The sequence below is a fragment of the Clarias gariepinus genome, chromosome 3 (assembly GCF_024256425.1).
Source record: "Clarias gariepinus isolate MV-2021 ecotype Netherlands chromosome 3, CGAR_prim_01v2, whole genome shotgun sequence".
In the NCBI taxonomy this organism is placed as follows: Eukaryota; Metazoa; Chordata; class Actinopteri; order Siluriformes; family Clariidae; genus Clarias; species Clarias gariepinus.
In genome coordinates, this window is record NC_071102.1 from 9,747,947 (window position 1) to 9,760,276 (window position 12,330).

The 12,330-nt window shown below is 39.3% G+C and overlaps 1 protein-coding gene across 1 annotated transcript in view; it reads right to left on the minus strand.

Moving 5' to 3' along the window:
• Positions 1-12,330, minus strand: part of si:ch211-186j3.6 (neural-cadherin) — a 285,750-nt gene that overhangs the window by 27,845 nt on the left and 245,575 nt on the right. The window contains exon 30 of the mRNA XM_053492457.1: positions 4,708-4,888. Coding sequence (XP_053348432.1) covers positions 4,708-4,888 — 181 coding nt within the window. The remainder of the gene's footprint in view (positions 1-4,707; positions 4,889-12,330) is intronic.

Sequence of the window (12,330 nt, forward strand, 5' to 3'; positions counted from 1 at the left end):
GACTCACCCAAGCCAATCTCTCCCTCAACATGAAGAAGTGTCATTTCTTCAAAAGGCGGCTGAAGTTCCTCGGTCATGTCATCTCTGAAGAAGGTGTGCAGTTAGACCCGGAGAAAACAAAGGCGGTGGCAGAATATCCTCCTCCTCAAGACTTAAAATCTCTTCAACGTTTTCTGGGTCTCGCGGGCTGGTATCACAAGTTCATTCCCCACTTTGCAGACATAACAGCTCCATTAAATAATTTAAAAAGGAAGGGAGTAAAATGGGAGTGGACCGAAGAATGCCAGAACAGCATGGATGTCATCAAACACGCACTTCAAAACCCACCAGTACTAATACAACCGAACCTAAATCTGCCATTCCAATTGCACACCGACGCCAGCGAAGTGGGCCTGGGAGCCATCCTCACCCAAACTGCAGCAGAAGGAGAACGAGCAGTAGCTTACGCCTCACGAATGTTGAGAGGAGCTGAGCAAAATTACTCCACATCAGAAAAGGAGTGTTTGGCCGTGGTCTGGGCGGTAGAAAAATGGAGGCACTATCTAGAAGGTCGTGCTTTCGAGGTCTTTACCGACCATGCCGCCCTGTCATGGGCCTTCAACTGCCCGAAAACCAGCTCGTCTCACCCGATGGACGTTACGCCTACAACAGTTCGTTTTTACAGTACATCATAGAAAAGGCTGCTTAAATCTGGGACCAGATGCGCTATCCCGGGCGCCCCCGCCGTTAGAAGTGGGCACCGCTCCATGTCTCGCCATCACAACCTCTAAATGTTCATCCGACTTACCAAATGACCTGTGCGAGATAACTCAAGCTCAACATGAGGACCCCACCATCACGAAGCTGCTCTCGAAAGACCAGCCACGAAGCACAAGAGAGCAGAGGGTCTCTTTCGAACATCACCAAGGGGCGTTATATCGCCGGGTACCGGTAAGACACGGAGAAAAATTTCAACTAGTTGTCCCCCAGTCATTAATAAAAAACTTTTTACACTACTATCATGACAATCCCTTGGGAGGACACCTGGGGCAACTAAAAACCCTGCTGAGGTTACTAGATGTGGCATGGTGGCCCACGGTGCGGAAAGACGTCTGGCACTATGTGAGAACTTGCAGCGTGTGTCAACAGTATAAAATGGAAAACACTAGACCTAGTGGGCTACTACAGAGCACGGAGGTTCCAGAGCCAGGACACACCGTGGGATTGGACATTATGGGTCCTTTTCCCAGAAGTAAAAGGCAAAATGAATATCTGCTGGTGGTGGTAGATTATTTCACCAAATGGGTGGAGATGTTTCCCCTCAGGGATGTAAAGACGCCAAAACTGGTGAAGGTTCTAAGAGAGGAGATCTTTACTAGATGGGGAGTACCCAAATATCTAGTATCCGATCGAGGACCACAGTTTACGTCTCAGCTGCTGGCACACCTCTGCCAAACCTGGGGGAGCGTCCAAAAGCTAACTACGAGCTACCACCCACAAACGAACCTGACGGAACGAGTTAACCGAACTCTGAAGACAATGATCGCTTCATACGTCGGGGACCATCACCAAAACTGGGACCAATGGTTACCAGAGCTCAGATTCGCCATCAATACAGCCCAACAGGAAACTACGGGAAAGACACCTGCAGAACTCACACTGGGTCGGCAACTAAAAGGGCCACTCGAAAGGCTCATGAATCACCCTCCAACACCTGATCACACAGCCTACTCACTACTAGACAGACAACGACTTATCACGGAGGAGGTGAAACAAAGAGTGAAACAACAACAGTCCAAACAAGCTAGATACTACAATGCCCGGAGAAAAGATGCGCACTTTAAACCGGGAGATCTAGTTTGGATAAAAACTCACCCACTCTCCTCCGCAGCGAAAAGATTTTCTGCCAAGCTAGCGCCCAAGTGGGAGGGACCAGCAGAAATAAAAACCAAAAAAGGACCAATCAACTACACAGTGTCTTGGGGCAATCCACAAAAAACTGATACAGTGAACGTGGTTAATCTAAAGCGCTTTTACGGACGTTCTCCTCAGACGCCGGAGGCTTGGGGGGGGGGTCTATGTAGCGCAGCCACATAAAAGGGCATTTTAACAAACAGGGAAATGGATTAAGGAGCTAATGTGGCTCACCTGTGCTCGTAAATTTGCCCGATCTGGTTTTATTTGTCCCCATTGACAGTGTTGGTCACAGGGTAAGCTCTCGCGAGCATGCGCGATCGCAGCGCGAGCGAACCCGGAAGCGGCGTCGGGTCACGTGGGCCGGTATAAAGCCGGAACCGGCAAGTGGCTCTGCACGGAGAGATTTACCCAGCGCGCTGTTTATTCTGAGAGAGAGTTTGTTTGATGATTCTGAAGGAGTACTTTTCCCCGGTTGGATTATTCCTCATAGACACTTACAATTCACCTCTCGTTCCGTTGCTCGAGCTCCCGGATTTGTCATCTATACCGGTGAGGCCGAGCCAATCTCTCCCGTGCATCATTTCACACACTGCAATATCATTAACTCTGGACAATCATACACGCACTCACACACCCGCATACACCATACACATTGTTTCTATTTGTATATATTTTGTATATATTGGTTTTTGGTGCACCTTGTTTGTTTGTTGGTTTGTTGGGTTTAATACACTTTGTTTTGGTTTATATACGGTTATTGTGTCGCGTCTTTACTTGTCCTGTCTTGATTGCGCAATACCGGAAGTGCAGTTTAAAAACCCGTATTTTGATTCTCGACCCCGTAGCAAAGTAACTAGCGGTTTAATTAAATCCAAGTGTTACAAGTTCCTTTAAGAACATAACAGATGCATTCAGAAAAATTTGATTCATAAACATAAACAATGTCATGATCTGCATATAAATTATAATGACAAGCCAAAGCAAAGGACTTTATAAATCATCTCGCTGTGTTTAATGCAGAGACTGTACTGGATGTCCGGATATGGAACGCTCAGACACACTCTATAATCTCTGTGAAGCAGATGGAGCAGTGAAAATGTGGGGGAAAAGAAATCGAGTGAATGCATGGCTAAATACTGTTACGCTTCTTCCTCTTTAAAACACACATCCACATACACGCACAACCACACACACACACACAGAGAAACACACAAAAAATTCGTATGAATTGCTCTTTGCTGGACGGCGGCCCCCACCGAGTCGATAAGTGAGAAAATAAGGAAAAAAGGAATTCCAGCAGATAAGAAAAAAAGCCCCCCTCTAACCCCCTCAAACACACATGAAAAACAGACACAGATGAATACGCAGGCACCCACTTACACAGACCACACACATACATACACACACACACATACACACACTGTTAACTCAAGAGTAGGAACATGGTAAAGTCCTCACAGCTTGATACTGGCAGGCTTACAGACAGTCCCCGAGCATTCAAAGCCCCCGACCTCATACTGTTTGTGTGTGTGTGTGTGTGCGTGTGTGCGTGCGTGTGTTTAAAGAGGAAAACAGGATGCAAAGTGAATAGCTACTTGTTATTGGTTTACCAGGGAGAGCGTATCTAATGCAGAAACTTAGTTCTATACACTACCTGTGTCTGTTAACTTTCACGCATGATATAAATTATTGTACATTAAATAATAATTAAACAAAAATACCAACATACTTCCTTGACAGTAGTTGTATGATGGAGATTGCAGATACTTGTATTTTTTCATATAAGGATATCATTACCAGTTATGATGAACTTAATTTTACGTCATTTAAACCAACTATACAAACATGACTGGGTCACATAGGCAAAGCAATATCACAGATACACTGTACATGGACATGTGTTCTTATGGTTTTTAGGTTGTGACTACGACCAAAAATTCCTTGGCATACGGATCCTTTTTTCGAACTAAAATTTTGAAAGGAAGTTGCCTCGGCATGTAAAGCATTTTCCGCATATGAGCAACAAGCCGGGCGCATGTACTTTCGATTGTGCGTACTGTAGCCGGCCATAACTTGTTAACCCACACCAGCAAGGCCTCAATATAAGCACTTATTATTATTATTATTATTATTATTATTTTCATTATCATCACTGGCCAATGATGTGCTGCAGGCACAGATTTGTGCCACTTGGGTTTTAAGGGAGAAACTAAATGGAAGAAAGTAGCAAACATCATTACATGCAAAACAAAAACCTCAGAGTACTCCCTAAAGCACTGATTTACTGAAAATTTGGACTTTGTTGTGTTTATTCTCATTGCACCCTGTCCTATGTAATTGTTATATAGATAAATAAAGGAGAATGTTATGATTCCTGGAAAATGCCATATCTGAGATATATTCTTGAAAAAGGGAGAATCCTGGGAAAATCAGGACAGGTGGCAACCCTGTTAACGCTTCTGTTGAGTGCACATAGATAGTACATTTAGCCGGCTGTGCTAATCTGGCAGTGAAGATTAGCACGTGGCATGCAAATTGAACACCTAGTTTTCACATTCAGGGTGCATTATTTAATCTGTGTTAAATCAGTTAGTTTTTTTCAAAGTGATATGTAGTTACTGCCTTTTTCATTTGAATAAAATAAATGATGATGACTATTGGTGTCTCCTGTGTCATGCAGCCTGATAAAAGTAGGCACTTTATTGTTAGCGGTCAGTGGCTAGCTCCACTCATGCCTGTAAGGGGAACTCTGCAATAAAACGAATGACAACATTACCAATCTTTGACAAATATGTGTGTGTGTGTGTCTACCTGCACTCGTGGATCCTCCACAGGTCGACACAGGTGAATGGAGGGCTGCATTGATTCCTCCTGCAGGAGTCTGAAGAGCAGCCCAGCGTCACTCCTACAGTGCTAAGTACTACCACGCCATCTTTAGGCTGAGCGTCTAAAGGCATGGATCGGCCGTTCAGCCTTAAGTCCCGCATACAGCCTGAAACAGACACAGAGAAAAGCTGATTAGCTATTTAACAACAGTTCAAGTCATAATTTGACTGAAAATCAACTTTTAAATAATCATAACTTCTTTCAGGATTTTCTTCAAAAACACGCCGCTACACACATATTTACACACTTATCCTATATTCACCTAACCAGCCTGAAGTAACCCAAATCTGACTTTTTTTTTTTTTTTTTTACCCTAACATGTCACAGAATTTTTTTATGGCTGTGTGAACACACAAATCAGATGTTTGTTTTTTTTCCCCCCAAATCGGACCTGAGTCACTTTCGTTTTTGGTTCTAGATTAGCTATATATCTGGAACTTGAATAAAAATGATCAGAATGCAATTAATGCAACTTGTTTCTGCTGCGCATGCGTATAGTATAATATAGTATAGTCTAAACACTAGTATAAAAGTTGGTATTATCTGGACTAAAAGACAAGCTGCTGATCAGTCCTTGGTGCATAACATCATTTGCTTTTTACAGAGCCCGACTCACACAAAGACGTGAAAACCTTCTTCAAATATATTATTAAAAGATGTTGGAATATGAGGAAACTTTTGCCAAATATTACAAAATGCATGCTCTCTTAATACAAAGAACTTGTTCTTTTTGTCTGGTGCTTTATTGACGATGAAAAAATTAATATTTTCTCAAATTATATTAGATGGCCCAAGATTACATCATCAAAAGTTTTTTAATGATTAAAAGGAGAAGGAAGAATAAAAAACATGAGGGGTAGAGAATGGTAGTAGCTGTAAAAATGAGGAATTAATAGTTAAAATAAGAATATATATATATATATATATATATATATATCGGTAAAAGGATGCTGAGGTTGGAACTGCCAGGAAGGAGGTCTAGAGGAAGACCAAAGAGGAGATTTATGGATGCAGTGAGAGAGGACATGAAGTTAGTTGGTGTGAGAGAAGAGGATGCAGAGGATAGGGTTAGATGGAGGCAAATGATTCGCTGTGGCGACCCCTGAAAGGGAACAGCCGAAAGACAAAGAAGATTAGTACTGATATTTAGTTTAAGCTAAATTTCTGTATTTAATAAGTCTCTTCTGCAATGCTTTGGCAATACCGTACATAAAGTATATGGTCATGCCAATGAAGGTCATTAAAATTATCTAAAAATATTATATCGGTAGAAGGCTGCTGAGGTTGGAGCTGCCAGGCAGGAGGTCTAGAGGAAGACCAAAGAGGAGATTTATGGATGCAGTGAGAGAGGACATGAAGTTAGTTGGTGTGAGAGAAGAGGATAGGGTTAGATGGAGGCAGATGATTCGCTGTGGCGACCCCTAAAAGGGAACAGCCGAAAGACAAAGAAGAAGATATATATATATATATATATATATATATATATATATATATATATATTTTTTTTTTTTTTTTTTTTTTTTGCGTACAAAACAATGGTCATTTTAATAGAAACACCAGTACCCCTCAATGCAATTATGCAATCAGATATAATGTACCAGCAGCACAATGAAGCATAACACATTGTAGAAAGAATTCAGGAGTTATAAAAATGAGGGAAAATGTGACTGAAATTAACAAGTTGAACACCACAAGCTGATTTGAGTATTTCAGCAACTGTTGATTTTTATGCACAATATATAAAGTTTAACAAAAGGAGGAGAATGGCCAAGCTCAACCACTCTTTACAACTGTGTGGAGCAGAAAACCATCTCAGAATGCATAATACATTGAACGTTGAGGCATAAAGTAAGCTACAATGGCTGAAGACCAAATCAATTTCAACTCCTGTCAGTCAAGTACAGAAATCTATGACTACTGTGGACAAAGGCTCAGCCAAACTGGAAAGCTCTAGTTTGGAAAAAGACTATTTTTCCAATGTTTAATTGCCCAGTTTTTATTGTCTAAAAACACTACACAAATCTAAAAATTGTTAAAATAAATAGTTTTTGTGAACTTCTATTGTATTACTGGACATTCTGAAAAACAATATTAATACAACCTATACGTTAACATAATCTATCATTTCACCTAGGTTTAGTGCTTAGACAGAAATTCTGTTAGTATTTTTTGACGTTACCCTTTAAATATATTAACTTCAGCAAGATCACCCTCTCTTTGTTTAACTGAGTTCTTCCTCAAGCCTTACAGTATAAGGAATGCTTCCTGTGGTTCACCGGATGTCTTTAGAACATGTTCTACAGGATTCTATAATTAGTGACAGGACCATGTATTTATTTTGTATTTCAGGGCATTGGCTTAGTACTTACAGTACAGTGCCGTGAAAAGGTATTTAGTAAATTTTTATTCTTTTGCATATGTGTCACACTTAAATCTTTCCAGATTTTAATATTACACAAAGACAACCAAGTAAATACAAAAAGCAGTTTTTAAATAATGATTTCATCTATTAAAGTAAAAAAGCTATCCAAACCTACCTGGCCCTATGTGAAAAAGTAGATGCTAAATCCAGAATGATTTGTGATTTTTTTAAAAAAAGGCTGAGTTCAATTTCAATGGCTGCACCCAATCCTGATTACTACCAGATCTGTCGAATCAAGAAGTTGCTTAAATTGAGCCTGTCTGACACAGCAAAGCACACTAAATTATGTAAAAAAGCAGGACAATCTGAATAACTGAGAAAACAGGTGAGAGCAATAATTTAACGTAATTAATAGACAGGCTATTTTTAAGGTTTTGAAACTCCAGCAAACTAACAGTTCAACAGGAAGAGCGATTATCCACAAGTGGAGAAACCTTGTAACACTGGTGAACTTTCCCAGGAGTGACTGGCCTACCAAAATTATTCCAAGAGCACAATGATGACTTATGAAAAGCTCATAAAAGAACCCAGAACTCTCCTCAGATAAGGTAATTGTTTATGATTCAACAATAAAAAAAGACAAAAATGACATCTGTGGAAGAGTCCAAGGTGAAAGTCACTGCTGCAAAAAGGTGTGTGTCCTGTTCCAACACAGCGTTTCATAAATAGAACATCATACCAACAGTCAAACATGGTGGTACTGTAGGTGTGTGTTGGTCTGGGGTTAAACATACCATAATTGATGTAACCATGAATTTTGCACTTTACCAGAAAAGTCTAAAGAAGAATATCAGGGCATCAGTTTGTAACCTCAAGCTTAAGTGCAACTTGGTTATGTAGCAGGACAATGATGCAAAACGGACCAGCAGGTCCAATTTTAAATGGTTTAAAAAAAAAAAAAGAAGAAAATTTTAAAGTTGCCTATTCAACTTCTATTAATAAATTTGATTGAGATGCTATGGCAACATGTCTGTATTAAAACAGTTCTGCAAAGAAGAATGGGCCAAAATTCCTCCACAGCTTTGTGAAAGATTCAACGGCAATTAACACAAATGCTTGGTTTGTAATGGTGTGAGGAATCTTTGCCAATGTACGTATTGTTGCTAAACATGTGCATCTTTTTATATTAAAAATTTGCCCCATTTTTATTCATTTTGTCACCAAGCAAAAGACATCTCAACCTGGATTCATAAACATAATCCATTTATCTATCTAACTAGGAACCTCTGGAGTCCAACCAGGGTCTAATTGTGACCATTGTAATTATTTCTATTGATAGCACCATGGTAGGACCTCCGGTCATCATTCACAAGCACAGTTACACATTATGCGAAATTTGGGGACACCGATTGGCCTAATCGGCACCTGCATCATGCATTTTTGGACTGTAGGAGGAAACCGGATTATCCAGAAAAAAACAAAATCACAGGGAGAACATACAAACTCCATGCACACAGACCACAAGGCGGGAATCTAACCTGGTCCCTGGAGGTGCTAGGGGTCAGTGCTAACCCCTGAGCCACCATGTCACTAAATATGACAATGAGCTTGCAATGCGGGAAATTCGCACTAACCTGCAGTTACTGTGAGATTAAATCATGGACAAATTGACCAGAATCTCAAAAGGGATGCTACGTAGTATTAGTATAGTGCTTTTAAAAAGGCGCTCAGTTAGTGTATAAAATACAGTATATCCATATGTTCTGTCACCTTAACAAAATAAAAAAAAAATCCAACAGGCTTTATCGCCCTCCTCAACATTCTTGCAATAATAAAATATAAAAAATAACTCCTACAGCATCCCTGTGAAATTTAAATAATGTCTAGACAGAAAGAAAGCTATATTGTCAACCATTGTATTAGTCTTTCCTTATGGGCTTAGGCACCATACAAACTTTGACATACAGTCACATGTACCCACACATGGCCTCGGATATGAAGAAAGATGCTTTTAATGTCCATTTAAAAGAGAGTGTGACACTTCCTGCCTGAGACTAGTCTAGCCCTAGGGGAGCACTTGCTATTCTTCATGTCATATGTCAATTCATCCCTTGTAATCTTATGTGTTTCATGCCAGGTGCTCGTCCACACGTTTGCTTTTATACTGAAGCTGCATTTAAGCTTATTATGAATTAATCATCACTAATAAATCTTTCATTAATGCTAATACAATAGAGCGTAATCATACAAGATAGAAGGATTTAGGTATGAATTTATTATATGATACTGATTTTTTACATGTGAGTTAATGTGAAATAAGTCTAATCCTGAGTAGAGAAACGTCAGGCTAGAGAAAATGTCCACTACCAAGGCATGTTTTCACATCACCAGTTGTGCAAAAATAAAACAATTAATTAAAAATCTATTTTACTACAAAGGAGATGTCATTCCTTGGCAATTTATAAAAGAAAGAAAAATTACCACTTGTGCCACTTTACATATTCCATACTCCTTACCTACTTTACTCCTAATTCTTTTAGAAAAGATATATGGTAGGCATTATTAAAGTTAGGTATATTATTAGGCATTAGTTAAAATAGACAGTAGTTGTTTAAATCAATAATAATTATAATAGTAATATGTTAATATCGCTCACTCTTCATACCGCTTATCCTTTACAGGGTTGTTGTAGGTTTGGAGGCAATCCAACGGGACTTGGGGCATTAGGTGAATTATACCCTTAACAGGGTGCCAATCTATTCATACACACAGACACATAATATGGGGAATTTGGAAAATCCTGTCTAAATCAGCCTAATCTTAAATCTAGTAAATCAGCCTAATCTGAATGTCTTTGGACTGCGGGATGTAACCAGAATACCCACCAAGCACGGGGGAACATGCAAACTCCACGCACACAGACCTGATGCAGGGAATTAAATCCTAGACCCTGGAGGTGCAGGACCACAGTGCTAACCACTGCGCCACTGTTCTTTAATTTTTTTTTTATTATTATCTGATTAAATAAAATTTGTACATTCGTGTCATAAAAACAATGTGATCCTTAAAGCCACTGCTAGTCTAGTCTTGTTCATCTCTGGAAAGGCCTGAGCTTTTAGATCTCATAGCTGCATTTAATACTGTACATCATTCTACCATGATTTATCATCTGCAGTACAGTGGGGGAATTACTGATTCTGTCCTGGACTGGTTCACATGTACACTATCATTCAAAAGTTTGGGATCACTTGCAAATTTCTTTGTTTTTGTTTAGTGATTTATTTTCTACATTCTACAACAATACTGGGGATTTCAAAACTATAAAATAACATATGGAATTAGGTAATTACATAACAACAACAATAACAACAGTTAGTTGTTATTTTAAGACACAGAGGTCAGCCTTTCTGTAAAGGTTTTTGCAAGAACAGTATTGTCAAGTGCATTTGCAAAATCCGTCAAGCACCATAATGAAACTGGCTCTCATGAAGGCCATCCCAGGAGGGCGAGACCAAAACCTACCTCTGCCGCAGACAAGAAGTTCATTTAGAGTTATCAGCCTGAAAAATGACCAATTAACAGCACCTCAGATTAGAGGCATTATGAAGTCTTTACAGAGCATAAGTAGCAGACACATCTCATCATTTACTGTTAAAAGGAGATTAATGCATTTTTTGGACGCCTTCAGCATTCCTTTACAATGTAGAAAGAAATAAAAATCAGGAACGATCATGGAGTTAGAAAGTAACCCCAAACTTTTGAATGGTAGTGTATGTTCAGATATCAGACATATTTTTTTCCGCTGACCTAGGTGATTCTGCATCCTCCTCAGCAGCTCTCACATGTGGAGTCCCTCAAAGGGCTATTCTTGGGCCTTTGATAATTTCACTTTACTTACTTCCATTGAGATCCATTATTAGGAATTACAGAATGTCTTTTTACTGGTATGCAGATGATATTCAAATTAATCTTTTCCCCTGAACGTCTGAAGGATGTCTTGGGCTGTTGACCCAAGACATTGAAAAGGATATACACATTTTTATTTCAAGTTAACTTGATTATTGTAGGGCTTCACTTGCACGGTTGTAGTTGGTGCAAAACGCTGCTGTGCGCTTTTTTAACGGGAACCTGTAAATGGGAACACATAACTCTTGTCCAGGCATTCGGGCACTGGCTCTCTGTGCAGTTCAGGGTCAAGTGCAAGGTCTTGTTAATAGACTACAAAGCCCTGAATAATCTAGCACCACCATATATTTCTGACCTTTTAAAGCCATACAGTCCAGCAGGGTTTTTCAGGTCTGATGATCAGACTTACAGTTCCCAAATCTTAGTTGTAGAGTCGGGGCGATTGTGCCTTTTCAGTATAGCAGCCCCCAAACTTTGGAATGAGCTGCTCACCTCAAGACCTTTTTATATTCTTACATCTCTACATTGTTTTATTTGGTTTTTATTGCATTTTATTGTCTTACTTATTGTATTTTCTTACAGCCTGTTTCTATGTCTGCAGCTATTTTAGGATTGTACAGCACTTTAGTCAACTGTGTTGTGTTAAATGTGCTTTAAAAATAAATTTGACTTTGACTGAGAATGGCTTTGCACTGATGCAGCCCATACAACCTGATTAACCTTGACTGATTCTGTCAAGAAGAATGAAAGAAACTTACAAAAAAGGGTGAGCCAAACATTTACTATAGCATCATTCACAAGCAGACTTGAGGCTGTTATTGCTGCCAAAGGTGCTTTATCCAATTACTAAGTAATGGATCGGAATGCTTATGTGAATAGGATATTTTTGTCTTTAGTCTTAATTTAAAAAAAAATGAAGCATTGTGTGTGAAATAATGTGAATCTGAAATAATGTGAAAAAATAAATTGAATGCATTTTATGACCATAAACCATAACAAAATGTGGAAAACTTGCAAGGTTGTAAAAACCTTTTATCAAGACTGTATAGTACACGTTTTGGCACTGTCTTAGCTTCTAACAAAGGGTTGAATCCCTAATCCCTCACTAATCCCTGATCAAGGCCGTGACATGGTTTGTGGAACAATATATTGTACAATTTACATAGAGCACTAGCTTTCTATTTTAGATTATTTGAATTAACATTGGAAGCTGGAAATTATTTTATATTCTATAATGGAATAAGTGAAATTTTAAAGAGCGATTTAGGAGATTTACAAGA